This window comes from Hypomesus transpacificus, chromosome 9 (assembly GCF_021917145.1).
Source record: "Hypomesus transpacificus isolate Combined female chromosome 9, fHypTra1, whole genome shotgun sequence".
In the NCBI taxonomy this organism is placed as follows: Eukaryota; Metazoa; Chordata; class Actinopteri; order Osmeriformes; family Osmeridae; genus Hypomesus; species Hypomesus transpacificus.
In genome coordinates, this window is record NC_061068.1 from 3977704 (window position 1) to 3997425 (window position 19722).

Sequence of the window (19722 nt, forward strand, 5' to 3'; positions counted from 1 at the left end):
CCTCCCTTCCAAGCCACTCCCACAAAACAACAGAAACGCACATTGAGTGCAGGGGCAGACTGCTCGCAGGAGGCATGTAGCCCGTCCAATCATTAGTCAGGGTATGGCCTAATGATTTGTTGTGTTTATTACAATCTTGTGACGCCCACAGATGTCAGATGGATTTCATATTATCGTCAAACCTTTATGTGTATGCTATCAAGATTATTTAGGCAAATATGACAACAAGTGCTTCTCAAACACATTTGATACCCTGCTCTTTTGATTATGTTTGAAAAGATTAATATGTCAGTACCAGAGTTCATTGTGAGTTCAGAAAGTTCTAACAGCTTCCATATAATAATCAATATCCTGCTTTTAACACATTATGGTCTCAACAGATGGGTCGCTCAAACACACACATATAAGCTGAATTGCTTTAACTCATTCTTAATTTAATTTAATTTAATCATTCTTAATTCAATATAAATAACAAAGCCACCCTGGAAATGTGTTAGCTCTTTTCCATCATAGCCGACTAAGGTGTCGTTTATGAGACAACCTACAGTTGTATTCTTAAGCTAAGCACCCCACAGTGAACCCTGGAATGGTAAATTGAGGAAGGAGCACATAGTGCAGCCCAAGCAGCAACACAGCTGTGAATCTCCTATTCACTTGTCAAATCTTTTTTACGTAATGCTCTCTCTCTCTCTCTCTCTCTCTCTCTCTCTGTCTCTGTCTACCTCAGCCCTTTTCTGTCTCTCTCTTTCTCTCGATACACACACATACTAACACTTACAGTCTGTATATACAGTATACTCTCTGTATACGGACTGTTATTTCATTGGCTTCCTACTGTTGCTACGTTAATATATGTCAACAAACAAAGACCCCCAGGAAACCAATCCAACGTTAATGAAGACTTGTGATTCATCTGCCAGCTGCTGGTCGGACTGATTCAAGGCCAACTGCCACTGGTTCCTCTGTGTCATGACACTGAGCGATAAAGGACGGCCCCCTTCTCCTGCAGAGCAGAAATACAGCCAGTTGGACCAAACTCTCTCTCTCTTTCTCTCTCTCTCTCTCTCTCTCTCTCTCTCTCTCTCTCTCTCTCTCTCTCTCTCTCTCTCTCTCTCTCTCTCTCTCTCTCTCTCCCCCCCGCTGACTCTTTCTCTTTAGAAACTTATGGGTAATCAATGTTTGTTGGACAGGTTAAGGGGTGGAAGAAAGACAAACGGAGACAGGGTATAGAAGGAAGCCCCCAGGCTTGCTTCTATACCCTGGATATTGACCTTCTCACAGGAAGCCCCCATGGCTTGCCACTCTCTTTACTTGGGTCCATCAGACCCATCAATTCTCCCCCTTCCTCGTTTCCTTCTTTCAGCTGAGCACATTCCCAGCCTGGTCCAGTCTGACTTCAGGGCTACAGCAATTGATTTCAGTTGCTAACCAATCGAAACGAGGTGGACACCCCCTGCTTCATGCAGCTGAATTGATCCCTGTCTTTAGTTGTCTTAGCTCATGGATCAGATGTACAGTAACTCACCCTAATCACTACTACCTAGCCTACACTAGCTCACCCTTATCACCATGCCAACAGTAACTCTCCCTAATCACTACTACCTAGCCTACACTAGCTCACCCTTATCACCATGCCAACAGTAACTCACCCTAATCACTACTACCTAGCCTATGCTAACTCACCCTAATCACCACAGCCTAGCCTACACTAACTTCACGTAATCACTGTGAAGCCTCAAAATTAGAGCAAAAGTGCTCAACTTTGGCAAGTATGCAGTATGAGCACCAGGTTTTGATTGATGTGTCGTGTGCAGCGATACAGTGGGAAGCATGTAGCTGGGTGCATCTGCTTCCTCTTGTGTGGACAGCGTGTAGGTTCAGTGTGGCCCGGTTGATCTTCAGATCAATAAGAAGACGAGGTTGACCTCCTGCCAGGCTTCAAGGCATCTTCCCTCTAACAGCTCGAGCGTCCTTGGAGCCATTTTCTCCTACAGAATACCCCAGGCAGGCCTGCCCAACATCCTCTGGAACACGTCTGTGAATCATGGACGTTAAGAGTTACATTTCTGTGCAAGTGTGACCATCAGCCAGAGAGGCGAGCTGAGGATCGTGTGTGACTGAATCCACTAATGTTATGTGTCACATGTGAGCGCCAAATCCGATTTCCACACGACGTTAGATTACAGTTAACTGTGGATGCAACACATAAATAACAATGCGTCTCAAAATTGTATCGTCACAGGATATTCGGCTCTGGTTTCGCCGCTTGCCAGAAAGCGGTTTGTGAAAGGACCGCATATAGATGCCATCTAAATCATGATATTATGGCTTTTTACTCAGTCATCGTTGGATGCAGACCACTTGATGTGGTTGTAATGTGTGTCATCCTGGTCGTGCCGCCACCTCTGCTGTGTAGGAGCCATGTTGTTCCGAGGGGAGCGACATGCTGCCGTCGCCACAGGAGGAGTCTCACGGCTTTCACAGCACAGGGTCCCAAGGTCACCCACCCGCCCTGCATCACAACAAAGTCTACTGGTTACCACAGCAACTCTACCACAGCAAGGCTTCCCATAGACTTTCAGTCACCTTGTAGTATGATACCAACCACATTGTTGTAACCACACATAAACAGGCACATACACACACACACACACAAGCACACACACCCACACACATATTAACATACTCACACACACTCACAAGTTCACAAGCTCAGACACCCACATGCATAATAACATGCTCACACACATACTCACCCACACACACACACACACACACACACACACACACACACACACACACACACACTGACTCACCTCTCTTATCAGTCTGGTCTTGGTGATGCATATCAACCTGCTTCCAGCCAGACTCTGTAAACAAAGAGAAGCCAGCAGCCAATCGCTGTCTCTCGTGCAAAACATTACAATAAGAGCACTCAATAGCCCGCTCATAAACATCTTACGAGCTTTTGTGAACCATGACGTCAGTGGTGGAGCCAGAGCTATATTTGAAGACTATTAACAGCCTAAGACACCCAACAGGAGTGCAACACAGCAACAGCCGAGCATGGGCATGAGGCTGTTCACTTCTGGATTTCCTGTCTACTTTCAAACTCAGCAACATTCATCATGTCTTGATAAGGGGCCCGTTATTCCTCCCTCATGTGGTTTTGCTGTGCAGAAGGATAATCTATCTCTCTGGTGGACATGGGACGTTTCTCTGACGAGGTCATTTCCTGGTTTCACACTCATGGAATATGTGAAGAACCGTAAACACAATCCGCACGGCGGACCGAGGATAAAATACAAGGACCTTTTCTGCAAGGTTTTCCCCTCCGTCTCCTGAAGGCCTTAGTGTTGGTCACGTGCTGTGCCGATGAGTAATGCGGGGATGGATTGTGTGACTACAGTCCAGGCGGGGCGGAGAGCGGAGCGGTGGGCTCGGTTTCAGGATCTGCTGTTGGCATTGGTGCTCATGTTGTCCCAGGAGTCATGGCAGCCATCTTGTGTGCCACCTCTCCCCAGGCTCTGCTTCAACACTCGCACTTCCTGAAGGTCACGTTGCACCGTCTGCTGACAGATAGCTGAGCTTTCTCCTGCAGAGGTCGTTTGTCTTGGTTCCAACCCATGCCTGAGGAAATCACATGTAGGCCCACGTTAATGTCATTGTCATGTTATTATAATCATTATTTTATAATTTTTTCGTATTTCTTCGCGCCACTTGATATTTCAGAGGAATGTTGTGAATTTCACGTCTGGTGTTCATCTGTTTTTCAGCACGTTCTCTAGGATTATATCACCATAATAAGTCATGTCATGTTTGAGTCATCAGCTCCACTTGTAATTAACCCTCTAGGTATTTGTCCATTTTCACAGCCTGTTACATCCAGATAAGATATCTTGATTCAACACCAACATACAGTTCATCCATCTTCTTCCAGTCACATATTCCATGTGTATTATCGGTTTGTTAGTGAGTCATGGTGCTCTATATTGTACTGTTCTCTAAAAGAGTGGTCACGAATCACCCTTATCAAGGAACATGTAAAACCATGCTTTATCAAAGTTGTTCGTAATATTCCAACCGAGGTCTCTGAGTGCGTGCTTAGCATTAATATAAAGATAATAATTTAGATAAATTAACTTTCTGTCCGTGTTTTTTGTCTGTTTTCATCATTTCATTTAAAGAGGGAGGGAGCACTGTAGTGCAGCCTCACTTAGAATGCTCTCCCTTCATTCAGAAAGAAGAAGCGTTATGAGTGTCAACAAACCTATAAAACCAGCGTCCCTTTATTACAAGCACTACCACAGAGGTCTTCGCAGATGCCCACTGATCAGCACCTATAACCAACGTAAACCCCTCAAGGGAGACTCCCAGGAAAACGGAAAATGAAAGATGGAACAGCACAATAGCGTCTGGTACACAGAACTGTACGTGTGATCTGGATCCCTCCGTCTGTGGTCCTTCCTCTCACCCTGAGAGCCTCAGAGAAAGCAGCTTCCCTGGGGCGCCGAGTCACGATGCGGAGGGTCATTCCATTCTGTTCCTCTCTGTAGCCAGCTTTCCATTTCCTGGGTTCTGTAATGAGGTTACTGTGGTTAACCCCCCACCTATCGTATCGAAGCCCAGCAAGTCTTGTGTAATGGGACCGCTTTCGTTTATAGCAAGGCAGCATCAGTTACAGCATGCTGACTGTTGGAGTGTCTCGCTGTGTTGGACAATGTTGGTCGATGCCTGGTTTGGTGTGGTGTCCAGTCCTGCAGTTTGCTTTGAATCTGCTGTCTTTCTGTTGTCTGTTTCAGATCTTCACACGCTACGGGAAGTGCTACACCTTTAACTCGGGCCAAGATGGCCGCCCGCTCCTGGTGACCATGAAGGGAGGTATGGGGAACGGCCTGGAGCTGATGCTGGACATCCAGCAGGACGAGTACCTGCCTGTGTGGGGAGAGACCGGTAAGGCTTACCTGATTGGTTCAGTTTGGTTCAGCTCAGCTCAATTCAGTTCACTTAAGTTAAGTTAGATTCTGGTCAGTTCAATTAGATTCTGGTCAGTTCACTTAAGTTAAGTTAAATTATGTTCAGTTCACTTAAATTAAGTTAAATTATGTTCAGTTCACTTAAATTAAGTTAGATTCTGGTCAGTTCACTTAAATTAAGTTAGATTATGCTCAATTCACTTAAATGAAAAATGTCGGTTTGATTCAGTTTCGTTGGATTTGGTTGTTACATTCAACTGCAGTTCAGTTCTGTTCAGGAAAATCAATCTTTTTTTGTCTGTGATCTTTATTCATACAGAAGAACTGAGTTCTCGTGATATTTTGTGACACATCTTCATAAGAATACCCCTAACTCTATAACTCCACTGATGATTAATAAACGCCGTAATGTCAAATTTAATGGAATGGAAGTCTTTGGAAGTCTTTGGAATGAAAATTCCTCATTTCTAACGTCCTTCTTTGGTCAAATGTCATTTGTGTGACATTTTTAAGTGCCATTTATTAGCACAAGGTGCTCAAAAGTACTGTGAGACAGTGTTACATAGCTAAAGGACATATTTAAGACAGAGAGAGGCTCTTATGGCTGACAGGCCTCTTGCCAGAGTATAAATCATGGTCCTGAAATGTACACAGGACACAGTCCAACCACAGTAGAGGGCATTATCGACTGAACCTCAATCAAGACATATAGAGATTGATTTACAAAATGACAGTATCAGTTGTCAGCCATGTTTACTGTCTGTATGCATCATACAGAACCAATGGAAGATGAGAAAAATCAATGATGGGACTCGTGTCTACTTCTCTACACTGTCTCTTTGTGACAGCCCACATAAAGCTAGACTGCGTGAAATTGTTCTGAGAGTATTGTGTACTGAGCTGTATTTCACACACAAAAACTCTGTCGATATTTACATTTGAATTCCCCAACCGCCTTTAGGGCTACATATCAATATTTTATCCGTCTAAGGATGACAGATTGCGAGGATATGAAAGATGGCCTGGATTCCTTAAAAGACGGGTTGGCTTCTGCTCTGGTTATATTATGTGTTGCTAACAGCCCGAAGTGAACACTGTGTTGGCAGTGACACAGGCTGGCTCAGTCGCTGACTCTTCAGGAGCTGAATGTAACTGGGAATGTCTGTTTCCCTCCTTATCAGAACGCTCCCTCAGAATTCCAGTCACATTCACCTCTAATTGAAAAGATAGAAGGACTGTAAGTTCAAGAGACTTGTTATCGGTCTGTCAGAGAGAAGTCAGGAGAGGCCAAAAAATCCTGGATTGTTCCGGCACTCTAAACCAGCAGTTCTGCTTCCTCATGTTTTTAAGGCTCCTTGGGGTGCGTTTATTCAAATTGTGTATGATTATTTTATAATGACACATTATATTGACATGAATATGACATGAATTTTGACATAAACCTTCCAACTAATAATTAATGTGCTCCCATGGTAGTTGATTGATCCCCCAAAAATTATCCCATGAAGAAATGATATCCTGCCAGAATTAGCAGGACTTATGATAAGTAAATAGCTGAACTACATTTACATTTAGTCATTTAGCAGACGCTCTTATCCAGAGCGACTTACAGTAAGTACAGGGACATTTCCCCCGAGGCAAATAGGGTGAAGTGCCTTGCCCAAGGACACAACGTCATTTTGCCTCAGCCGGGATTCGAACTGGCGACCTTCAGATTACTAGCAAATCTTTGTTTTCCTCCATCTTTAATACCCCAGCAAGCTGTCGCTCTTTATTTGGGAGACGCCACCTACAGCAAGACAAAAAAAGTTATGACAAAGAAGTTTCCATGCGTTTGATAGTTAGAGACAGGAAGTGGCCCAGGCTGTTCACTAATATGGCTTTGCTCTCACAATCAGGCAAGACCATCTGTTCATTCTGTAATGCAGAGAGCTACGGAGAAGGAAACTGTCAAATCCTTTGCTTGTCCTTTTACCCTTCTCATCATTTATAGATTCATTCATCCGTTCGTTCAGTCACGTCACAAGCATGCCCTCAGAAGCCTGCAGGTCACTTGATCTCAGGGAGGAGGGTAGACTATTTGCAGTTTTCCTTTAAATGATTATATCCAATCATATTTTTGTACTTTATATTTTTATATTTGTAACTTTCGCTAACACTATTATAATTTCTGAGTTTTTTTCAGAATGGATTGCACCCATTCATGCGCAGAAAATTCCCATTAAGATTCTGGTCTTGCTCCCGACTTCAAGTCTCTCTCCTGTCCGCAGACGAGACGTCGTTCGAGGCGGGAATAAAGGTGCAGATCCACACCCAGGACGAACCACCTTTCATTGACCAGCTAGGCTTCGGGGTGGCTCCGGGCTTCCAGACCTTCGTTTCCTGCCAGGAACAAAGGGTATGTCGAATACGCATGAAGGGGGAAGTGGGAGAGGATTTATTTCAGAGATTTACCTCGGAGACCTACTCGTGTTTGGAATATGGTATGGTGGATAAATCAAACACTTGATTAGCGAAGAGCAGGCGGACTGTAGGAGCTAGCTTGACCGTGGCGTGTTTTAGCGTCTCCGACCTAAACGGGTAATGATTTATGTGTCCTGAGAGGGTTTAGGAATCCAGTGACTTCTCACCTTGACGGACTGAGTCAGTCTTACTGGTGCATGCTGGTCTATTAATGCACCTTGCTGAATATTAAAATGAACCCATGTTCCAATCAGAATTGGGCAAGCTTACCAATCTGAACCGCTTGTTAACCCTCAACTTAATTAATTATCATACCTTGCTGGTGATAGCAGTGCATTAACCACACACACACACACAACTTGAATCATGAAAACTGGAAAATGAATTAACAGACTACCTACGTCCTCTTGTTTATTTGAGTGTGTGTCTGTGTGTGTTTTGTGAGTGCATGTGTGTGTTCTGCTGTCATGACGCTGCAGTGAGAAATGCATGCTGTCAATGTCAGTCTGTGTCTGAGTGTGTGTGTGTGTGTGTGTGTTTTTTCCAATCATTTCCATCTTGAACCGTTGCCTCTATCTCAACCCCATTCTCTTCCTCCCTCTCTTTCTCATAACCTCCACCCTCCCCAGTCTCTCTCTACCTCTATTTCTGCTTTGGCTCCCGTTCAGCCAACCTCTTGCTAACGTGACTGTCCTGTGGTGTCAACATGTTAATGAAATTCAGAGTTCTGTTGACCAAGCATCTTGTCACGCACTCGTTTTTTCACTGCATGTTTCCCTCCCAGTCCAGTTTCCACCTTTCTATGTCATGAATAGACATGCTTTCCCCTCCACTTCCATTTCCTTCACTTTCCATCTCCATTGTTGTCTGTCTCTCTACGCGGCATAGATCATATCCGGCTGATCCCGTCAACCTTGTTTAATTCGCATAAATTAAGCAACAGCACGATTAGAATGATTGTATTCTTGCTGTAGACTTTTCTTCAACAGCTACCATCCACCAACAATGTTCCACACGCGCACACTCTTACTCACTCACTCACCCACACACACACACATGCACATAAAGACACACGCACACACAGATTCACTCATACGCACGCACCCACCCACCCACTCACCCACTCACACATCTAAACTGGTAGTCACATACAGTAAACACCCACTGAATCAATCCTCCACTTGCAAAGTCCACATAAGAACATGAGTGAAGATGGGTGGTTTTGGATGGCTACATGGTGCAGTAACAGTGGAGGGGGGAGGGGGGAGGGGGGAGGGGGGAGGGGGGAGGGGGGAGGGGGCTGGGGGGCTGGGGGCTGGGGGGCTGGGGGGAGGGTGCTGCCAAGCATGCTGGGACTATTACTCAGCTGGCTGGAGCTGCAGGCAGGTACGATACAGATGATGAGCTGGTCTGGGCTGACCCAGAGAACCTTCCGGTACTTACCTCCTCGTTTCCACCCGCGGTCGGGTTCAACGCTTTGTGCCACTCTGTGAATCCCACCAATCAATCTCAACAAACTCACTAATGACCAAAGTGTGGTTATTACGTTACATAGTACATGTGGTGTTGGTGCTGGCACAGAAATGTGTGTCTGTGTGTGGGTTTATTGAATCTGTGTGTGTGGCCTAAACCACTGCATATGATAACATGGTTTAAAGTTTTAGGCATACTCAATTTCTCGGTCTTTGCACATTCAATGGAGCACCGTCTAATTGAATCTCTGAAATGCCCTTGATGTCTGCTCAACATGGAGTTTCTGCACTATGATAGCCTGTAGAGCCTGACAGGAGCCGACACAGAATAATATACAATGTAATATAATATATACAGTGTACTATATGCTTACTACTAGTTGCTTTTAGTCAAAGGAATTTAGTTAAGTTTAGTCAATCTTCACACATTATCATCAAACGAAGTGTGTAGTAACCATCAAAGTATGAATACAATATAATAAACATTAGTTAAGGATTGAAACAGATCTAGTAATTAGGCAATTCACTGGCCCATCATTGATTGACTGACTGATGCATGGATTGGTTTGTAGATTGGTTAACTGACAGGTTGTTCCCCCCCCCCCCCCCCCAGCTGACGTACCTGCCCCCTCCTTGGGGAGATTGCAAGTCGACGCCCATGGACTCGGACTTCTTCAGCAGCTACAGCCTCACGGCCTGCCGTATCGACTGTGAAACGCGCTACCTGGTGGAGAACTGCAACTGCCGCATGGTGCACATGCCTGGTAAGAGCCTCAGCCAGCAGCCCCCGGTCTCCACTCTGCCAGGCGTCTGGGCCAGGATCCAATCCTAGCGTGCAGTAAACACAAACGCGTCGTCATGCCAGCAAAATGCCCCTTGTCAGCCTTGCTGCTGTGAATGGGTTCAGATTCTGTTCATCTGCCAGTCTGTTGCTGGGTTGTGCTGGTTCTGGTCAGCTGGAGGTAGGGGGGCGAGGTCAAGCGGTCAGGTGACGCAGTTTCAGTGGTACAAAAACCATGGTTACGTAAGTTACCTTAGTTTATAACGTCTTAAATTGGGGAAAGTAGGTGATCGGTGATACAGACTGACAGTGGACAAATATTCTGCAGGATTGAAATGAAAAGTGGAACGTTCTAGATCTCGAGCTTACTCTGTAATCAGAGTGTAGCCATTAGCCGGCGCTGGTGATTATTTGAATCCGGCAGTTTGTGCTCGAAGGTCTAGCTGTGATAATGCCATCCTCTCAAAGAGTTTCTCCCAGCTGCACACACACACACACACACACACACACCTCACCCAAGACCTGTCTGTTTCATAAAGATGGATCCCAGAGTGTACCAAAATACGATGAATAATTACAGCAGGACGATAATTGTCTGTGTCCAGGACACATTGTTTCCTGGCTCTGATACGATTGGGGACTTGGAACATAGTGTATGTGTGGGAGAAAGGAACTCAAGTTAATGAATTCAATTTGGAGATCAAATCTAATTCATGAAAAAATCCTCGGTGGAGATAAGTAATGTAATGACAGACTGACGTAATTCAATTAGAAGGCCGAGTACGCATCTCGACTTGGGAAGCCGTCATCTCTCCAGACTGATTTACAATAAAACGGTACCTAACTCGACTAAGCAGACCCAAGTACACCTCCTACACTACTTGCGTGCTGTCTCTGTATTCATGTTAAGTAACATCTGACTTGGACGGCACACTTTTACACGTATTCTAGTTTACTTTCGTGGCTTGGTGTAATCGTGCAATTGTGTCGCAGAGTTAAATTGGTTAAACCGGCTACTCAGTTGACTGACTGCCCACCCAACCCTTCCGGATGGCTGGCTTCTCTGAGGAATACGTGGCCACGCAGCGGTTTCAGGGAGGGCGTCACGTGTCTGTCAGTTAGATGACTCTTAGTGATGGAGCCAAGTGAGGATGGAATCAACGTATTGAGCGAAAGTCCTGTGACAGATGTATGACACCTGTTTGGGGTTTCAATCTGACTTCCTGTTTGTGTAGGAGATGCCCCCTACTGCACCCCTGAGCAGTATAAGGAATGTGCCGATCCTGCCCTGGGTAAGCACCACACCCCACACACACCCACCCCCCTTCCCCCAATCCAGGATTCTTTTAGAGGGTTCTCCCAAAATCAACCAAAGAACCCTGTAACCCTGTGAGTGGCACCAGTACCCTGGTGACACGTTTGGTTCCTGACCTCCAGACTTCCTGGTGGAGAGGGACAACGACTACTGTGTGTGTGAGACTCCGTGCAACATGACACGCTTCGGCAAGGAGATGTCCTTCGTCAGGATCCCCAGCAAGGCATCAGCCAAGTACCTGGCAAAGAAGTACAACAAGACCGAGCAGTACATTGCGTAAGTCACTTTCTGGTAACTGTCTGAACGACCCTGGTTCCGATGTTAAGCCTCCAGACTGGTCAGGCGATCATACCGCTGTTATATATCACGCACAACCAATCATGCTCACCAGCGTTAACAGGATTGTGTTTTCAATACCAGGAAGTCATCTGACGTTGCTGCTAAGTAAGTGTGTCACAGCAATATTTCCTTCCTTGCTGCCTCCGCCACAGATTCCACATGTGGTTGTGTCTTCTCTGTGTCTGTCAGGGGTGGGGGGAGATACGAGGAGCTCTCTGCCGTGGTCCTAGAGACCTCAGGTTGGGTTTCTGGAGTAGAGAGCTGTTGAAGCAGAACCATATGGCCACAGATGACTTGTCTGCACTCAGTCAATTAGTTATTTATGCTAAAGTACTGCAGAGTTCGCCTGCTCGAAAAGTATTAACTAATGCAATTTTCTAGATCTAAATGTGGATGTGCCACTGTTGTGCTGCTGATGGTTCAAACAAAACCCAGATTTATTTCAAAGCTGTTGAGGCCACATGGGGTGGATTTCGTTTGAAACTGTCAGGGGCACTGAAAGCATATCACCAACAAATATAAATTGGCCTCAAGGCTTGAGGCCACACAGAAAACATAAAACCATAATATTATCTACCCTGGCCTAATCTAATCCTAAACAGTTTTTCGTTTTGTTATTATCCCAGTTTAATCCTCCAATCTGAAAAGCTTAGAAGAGTCACACCGGGCCAATTGACAGGTTTTTCTGATCTGGATATAAAATCTGTTTCCATGGTTGTCCAGGAGTGACAAGGGCTGGGGCGGTGAGCATGCCCGCTGCTGACAGAATGTGAAATACATCAGTGCATGTTGTTGACGACGCTGCCTAGCTCTCACGCCTGACTGCTTCAGGAAATAAGGAGCCAAACCGCAAAGGATGTCAGACAGTTACACCGAAACAGAACATCAGAAGTCCAATTAAGATGCATCTGAGACACAGGAGGGAGGACGTTTATAAATTTAATTTCTTGTAGGTGACAAGATAATTATGAACAACGAAGACGAGTGCTTGTTGATAGAATTAGCAAATAGAAGGAACTCATGTTTGTTTTTGAAAGCAGTCATTATATGTTTAAGATGCCACGGTATGTATGTTGTTTGGAGTGACTGTTTTGACCTGCAAATTGTCCCAATTTAGTTGTTTCAAGCAACAGCAAAAAAATGTTGTCACATTTACTTTGAACTTTTTTTCACACCCCAAAGACAATTCCAACAAAGGGAAGCAGCCGTTTTGATCTGAACTCTGGTTTGAAGTCTGACTTATCCTGAAGCAAAGTCCTTGTACTAGTATTCTCCGGATATTCTGAAAACAAATTGGTGTAAGCTGCCTGAGGTCTTACACTGATCCCAGCTCGTAGTTCTGCAGAGGGGACCCGGCCCCTGAAATAACACAGTGTGAAATCAAACAACTGTCATTGGTTTCCCGTGTATTCCTCAATGGCTGGAGATGAGCCGGAGGCAGGTGAGCGTGCGACGTGGCACATCTGCTCTATCATCTGCAAATTAGAAAACAAACAGATCCCAGACGCACAAACCTTGCCAGTCGATGCCTCTGTTTAGTGAGAAAACGGCTGTGAAGTGCACTTACTGAGGTTTAACTGGTGTCTCTTTTGGCAGGGACAACATCCTGGTCCTTGATATCTTCTTCGAGGCCCTGAACTATGAGACGATCGAGCAAAAGAAGGCCTACGAGTTTGCGGGCCTGCTGGGTAAGGAGGAGGGGTTATACTGCCCCACCTGGGGTCAGAGGTTTCTCCTCCAGGGAGTTTTCCCCGGGATCAGACATTACGGGGAGGTTTGAGGGGGTCTGACCCCCCTAATTAAGACTTGGACCCCCCAAAAGAGGTAAAAACAACAGGTGTGGGGGGGTCAATGCACGCCCTGGAGATGAAGTTGACCCCCCCGATTGTCATTGTATAATTCGTACTCAGCTGATGTCACTTCTTCTGGAAGACTCTACTGACGTACAGTCAGTTCACCTACTTTAGACAAATGCACTTTAGCTGAAGATTGCTGCTGTAAACGACCAAAATGTATATGTAAATGGCTGCTAAGCAAAATAATAATATACTGTGTATCTATACTTGAACATAAGCAACAAATAATACAGTTTCTACAAGGATACATGAGCAAATTCCTCCTGTTTTAGCCTTCGGATGAATGTAGAGGTGGGCCTGCTGACTGAATCTTGTGTGTCCTCCAGGTGACATTGGCGGTCAGATGGGTCTCTTCATTGGAGCCAGTATCTTGACTATCCTGGAGCTGTTTGATTATCTATATGAGGTAGGACATCTCTATCGCTACCTCTCTATGGCTCCATGGCTCTACACTTCATGTCCAAAAGATACTCTTCTGACTGGTTTCAGTTCAATCACTATGTGCTCAATCTCTTGATTTCTCTTGTCTGGCACAGTGGAACTAAATGGCTGCTCTCTAAAAAATGCTATTCTCACCCACCTGAGGTTCCAAGCAGACGCTTAAGTATTTGAAACTGTATTTTGACCTTGATCTGCTACCATGGATATCCATAGGGATGTTTTCTCAGATCTGTAAATGATTGCCAGTGTAGAAATGTTTTTCAAGGAAGAGGTGACATCAAAAAGTTCAATGAATTGACTTTGCTTACATACGTCTCTGGGTTCTGCAATGTATGTTGAAAATGATTACTTGGATGGATGGGAAAAGTTGTGTGAGTTTGTTTGCAGGTCAGTCACTCCCAGGTGCGAGCCTCTTAGATGCGTCATTGCAGCACTCTGACAATGAATACATTAACATGTTGATCATACTACATTTTAGATTCAGTTTTATTGTAATCCATCTCAAGCTTGGGCTACCATTCATATGAATCTGGTCTTTCTTTCTTCTTCTTTCTTTGGGTTACATTTGTCAAATGAAGCAGAATATTTTACCTAGATGAGAGAGAAGGAGATGTACTGTTTGTAGGCCAGTCTATTCAGGTGCCAAATACAATAAAACACAAATACATATAGTACAGTATAGTCTATGGCTTTGGCACCGTTGCTACAGGTGATAGTCTACTGTGTGTGTGTGTGTGTGTGTGTGTGGGGGGGGGGTAGTATGTTTCTGTGTGGCTTGTGTGTGTTTCTGAGTGCGTTATAAAGATTCACTTGGCTTCCATCCATAAAGTTGGCCGTCTGGCACACGCTGAAAGCTCAGCAGTAAACGTTTTTTTTTCCTTACAGGTGATCAAGTACAAGCTGTGCCGCTGCTCCAAGAAGAAACACAAACGCAGCAACAACAACGACAGGGGAGCGGTTCTGAGCCTGGACGACGTCAAGCGCCATGTCAGTACGCTAGAGCAGAGAACATGACAGACAGTTCCCTTACACTGAGACTGACAGGCTACATGGGGGGGATGAGAGGGAGCGATTGGGAGTGATTGAAAGTGTGAGTGAAGGTGAGAGGGAAAGACAGAGAGAGAGAGAGAGAGAGAGAGAGAGAGAGAGAGAGAGAGAGAGAGAGAGAGAGAGAGAGAGAGAGAGAGAGAGAGAGAGAGAGAGAGAGAGAGAGAGAGAGCTGGGGGAGAGAGAGAGGAATAATGAATAGGGGTAAAAGTGGCTTGGTTTGAGTTTAATCACAGACGGTGGACAGGGCCGGTGGGGCCAGAATTAGAGCTCAGAAACTGTGACAGCCCCTTGATTTCCTAGTCTAAATGAAGTCAGTCAAGTCTAATTGTTGAGTCTGAGTCTGGGGATTGAGAGAGAAACTGCCTGCTCTTTACAGTGACTCGTTAATTCTCCCTTTCATCCTCCTTTATTTCTGCTGTCCGTGTCATGGTGCCCGTGTGCTGAAGACAGTTCTTTCGCCCTTTTTCTCTCTATGCTTAGGACTGGCAACCCATTTCCTGTTTTTACCTCTCCTTTGTACTTCGGTTTCCTTTCCATGTGTCCTAACATGTTTCTACTGGCTGTGATATCTTATTTATACAAACATATAGTCATTCTCTCTGCGTTAGTAGATTCTACCTGTGACCGTGTAATGTCCCAACACAGCCAGCCTCAATAGCATCCAAGCAATGTGACTCTGTGTAATGCCAATGATGAAAGACCCCGTGCGGTCATTTAGCTGCCTAACCCCATGTGCTTCTCCCTATGCTCCTTGTAGACTCCCTGTGAGAACTTGAGGACACCAACCACGTACCCTGCCAACATGCTACCTCACCACCCGGGACAGGGCAACTTCGAAGACTTCACCTGCTGAATCGCCCAATCAGAGCCCAGTGGTGAACCCAGTGGTGTCCAACCAAAGTCGACCATACACCGACCCTGTCCAGTCAACATGGATTCACGCATAATAAAACAAAACTAAAACTATTTTAATAGAGAAACCTTGACAAACTGTAACAGAGAGATGACAAAACCGACAACAACAAAAACGTAGCAAAGAAAATATTCCAGACGTGAAAAATTCGGAGCATTTGAAGAATTGAAACCGCTCTATAAAACGAATATACTTTCGATTGTTTATCCCAGTGTTTTTGGAATACTGCCGCCAAGGAGACTGAAGCTCGGCAGATAGAAGATAGGATCACTGCAAACCAGAGTGCAGTTCAACCGAGCGAGCAGCTTGCCTTTCTAGCAGCGGGGGCAGCAGCAGACCCAGTCTCTCTGAGGCCTGCCCTAAACGTTAAGCCTACTCCACTGTGCATGTAGCAACATCTCTACCTGCTGCTGGGTCCAACAGGGCTGCAGCCAGGACTCACTGGACCTCAGACGAGAATGTATCTCCGTAAGGAGTTGAGTCAACACGCGTGTGAGGAAGAGTGGTAGAGGTATGTGGTAGATATACGCACTGTCTACCATTTAGTGTTAAACGTATGGTGAACGTCTTCAGGCCCCATGGTGTAGATGCATGCTTGTATCTGTCCTGTGCATGTATTTCTGTTATATATTTTTTTTACGTTTTATTATTGCCAAGTTTGCCTCAATGATATACAGGTAAAGGATGTTGATACTCCCACCTTACTATTGTGTGTGTCTGTGTGTGTGTGTGTGGGTGTGTGTGTGTGTGTGTGTGGGGTCTTGTTAGGTGTGACCGTATGCATAGCATTTATCAATGGGCAGAGCTTAATTTCAGCAACAGGCCTTTTTTTTACTCATGAATGTATGTTTGAGTTGTAAGATGTTTTACATTTACCATTTTCTTCACCGAAGGGTTTGAGGTGGCGTCAAACATTTAAATTAGCACTCTATTGATTGGTACAGTAAGGATTTTACTATTATACTATATATGTTCTAGTCGCAAATGTCATATCAAAGCACAATACCACCAATATGTAGAGGTGATGTAAAACTAAAGTAGTATTCTTATTAATATTGTCATATTATCAATGTCTTTTTTGATCATTACTGTATTTATCTGAATCATTTTAGTAATTTCCTTTAATACAAAAACAAGCATTTTGCCTGGTAGTCCAGTCTCCATCTTTTGAGGTAACAGACTGTGCTATTTATTTACAGTAAGAAACAATAATAAAATGTAAATATCATTTTAAAAGTGGTTGTTTTATTTATTGTCATTAAGAGATTTACTCTGAATTCAAGGCTTCTGAGCCTAGTAAGTAATGAAGCTGTATTCATTGGTGCGATAGCATATTATACCTCGCTCCAATCTTTGGTCTGCCTTGTTGTTTAATTGTTTTCATTCCTGTGTTTACACTATAGTCTCCTTTCATCACATTTAGCTGCAGCAGCTGATTAGGTCATGTGACCCTTCTTCTCAGGCATTTGGCTGAGTTATCTGAATAATCTGCAATTACTCATATTATCTGACATTTTAATTTACATCACATTTCTGGATTTCATTTAGTATTAGCTAGAGGGAAGGTGATCAAGCACTAAGATCGATATTACTGCCTACCTCACAAGCCTTCCATTTACTGTTGTTCACATACTGTGAGACAAAACACTCGTGTTTTGCAGCTGCAGCTGCTAAATGTTATTGCAGATATGGCATGCTTTGTGACAACAGGATGGATGGGAAATATCCTGCTATGAGTTTTATCAAGATTGCCTGATGTCCAGCCAGCCAGCCAATCACACCACTTTCTGAAGGCGTCTTCACTACGTCTAGTCTAGCCAACTGCCAGTGTGGGATGGGAAATGTGGTTTAGCTGCATCAGTTCATGTGGCTGGAGCTTTTAGCAACCTTTCAAACTTCATCTTTGTCAAACCCCCATCGCATGGCCCCAGCCTAACACCTCAGTCTCAGACAATATTGCACATGGGTATGCGATAACAATTGAGAAATACAAAATTCTTTACTACTATTTGTCACACCTAATTTGTAGAGGTAATATAGAATATGTTTTTTTTACACAATATTTCATGCATTGTAGTCTGGCTAAGGGAGTCTGAACTGACATCAGCGACCACTGGACATTGTTAAGTCTGATGAGGACTGTAGGGCTTCATGTTAGCTGAACAACGCAATAGAAGTTTTTTGTCCTTTTTACATTTCTTGATCAAAACCTATTTTCTCTGGAAGAAGATGACACATCCACAGCGTGTCAGACAGTGAAACCTCCCTCTTGATAAGGGAGAGGCTATTGACAGCCTGATCTACATTTACATTTAGTCAATTAGCAGACGCTCTTATCCAGAGCGACTTACAGTAAGTACAGGGACATTCCCCCGAGGCAAGTAGGGTGAAGTGCCTTGCCCAAGGACACAACGTCATTGGGCATGGCAGGGAATAGATTTGGCAACCTTCTGATTACTGGCCCGACTCCCTAACCGCTCAGCCATCTTCTTTTTTTTAATTATCTCAAACGAAACAACTTCTCAACATGACTGAAATAAAGGTGAAATGGATTAAATATAAATCTACCACAATTCATTTTGGTTGCACCTACCGGCCTAAAGCCTCTGATGATGAATACCCTCTCTATCCAGCATCGTGATTCACTGGGGTCACACCAGCGTAACTGATTATAATCCCTGTGATCACTGTGGATGGATGGTCCAATCCTGGCTGCTGCAGCCACAAAGATGTGACAGAACTGATGATGAGATACTTCCTCCATTCATTGTTGCTGTTTCCCTTCAGAGCCCCCCACCCAAGGACTCCTGTCAGCCATAATCACTTATGAACATCTCCCTGTTTTCAATTCCTGACATTGGTCCTTTTTTTTCTAGTACATTAATTTATTTCCTGTTATGGTTGCCAAGACAATAAATTAATCAAAAATAAATGATGGTGCTCGGTCCTCTCCCCCGAACGGCCAAGCGTTTGTGTCTCAGCGTGAGCGCTTGTCTGCCTGCCTCTCTGAAGATTGGAGAGGGTCGGAGACAGTGTTTCAGGAGAGCTGCCAAAAACAAACATCTGCTTCACTCTGTGCATCCTGATGATGCCCGTTAGCCCTCCGAAGGCTGTCTGCAAATTCCTTTCATACAGCATCTTTGAGTAGGAGTGCTAATCTAGGACTAGCTTCACCAGTAAGATTGTGATTCATAAATACTGTATTTACCAGGGAGAGGGATATGTGCAACAGCATGCATGTGTGACTTCACATCATTAAATGCAATACATTTTGTTTTTGTTCAAGGTTTGATCCCTCATGACTGTCCCTCAGCAAAATGTCATGAGAGTCAAAGGAGATATAGCAGTGGTCTGATGCTTGGTCAAATGATAGTGCTTTCTTATCAAATCAGAAAAGAACATCTCCTGTAAGTGCTGTGCTCTTTCTTCTATTTGATTGTAGGAATATGGAGCTCTGCATTTTAATGACATTTTCCATTAATATAGAGTCCTGATCTTGTCCTTTAGTCCGCCTTGGAATTCTGAAATGGAATTCTGATCTGTTGAAACCCACAGTTTTATACCATCTTATTTTGCCTCAAAATGTGAAGTTTTTTTTAATAAATAAAACATTATCTCCTCACATAGTAATTGTTTTGTTTCAACAATCATGTCAGATCCCCAGTTTTATCCCAGGGTTCATTTATCCTGTCAGATCTGGCAGTGCAATTAGTGAGCCAGACGTTTGTCATAGATAAGCTGTAGAGATCCTCAGGGCCTGACACAGTATCCTGCTAGTTAAGAGGCTTAATAATTATAGAGGAACTATGATTTAGAGAGCACTGAGAGAGAGAAACAGAGAAAGAGGAGAGAGAGAGGGAAGGAAAGGGAGGGAGAAAGAAATAAAGACAGAAGAAACAGACAAGCATAACTTCGATGATAAAAACATTTGTATTGTCCCATAAAAACCACCAAATGGAGCTCTTAAAAGGGACCATGGACATTAAACAAATAAACATGTTACTGCAGGACATGATGTGTTGATGGTGTATTAGGAACTCTGCAACCTTAACGTCACCAGCCATTTGTTAGATGTGTTGCCCCTTAATTTAAAAGTCGCTACAACAACAAAAAAAG

At 44.3% G+C, this 19722-nt stretch overlaps 1 protein-coding gene across 2 annotated transcripts in view; it reads left to right on the forward strand.

The window, feature by feature from the left end:
- asic1b (acid-sensing (proton-gated) ion channel 1b) overlaps positions 1-16816 on the forward strand; it is an 84871-nt gene extending 68055 nt beyond the window's left edge. For both annotated transcript variants that reach the window (XM_047026343.1, XM_047026342.1), the window contains 9 exons: positions 4803-4953; positions 7247-7374; positions 9525-9675; positions 10928-10984; positions 11130-11283; positions 12943-13034; positions 13529-13608; positions 14529-14630; positions 15451-16816. In XM_047026343.1, the coding sequence (XP_046882299.1) occupies positions 4803-4953; positions 7247-7374; positions 9525-9675; positions 10928-10984; positions 11130-11283; positions 12943-13034; positions 13529-13608; positions 14529-14630; positions 15451-15546 (1011 nt within the window). In that variant the 3' untranslated portion in view covers positions 15547-16816. The remainder of the gene's footprint in view (positions 1-4802; positions 4954-7246; positions 7375-9524; positions 9676-10927; positions 10985-11129; positions 11284-12942; positions 13035-13528; positions 13609-14528; positions 14631-15450) is intronic.
- The last annotated feature ends 2906 nt before the right edge of the window (positions 16817-19722 follow it).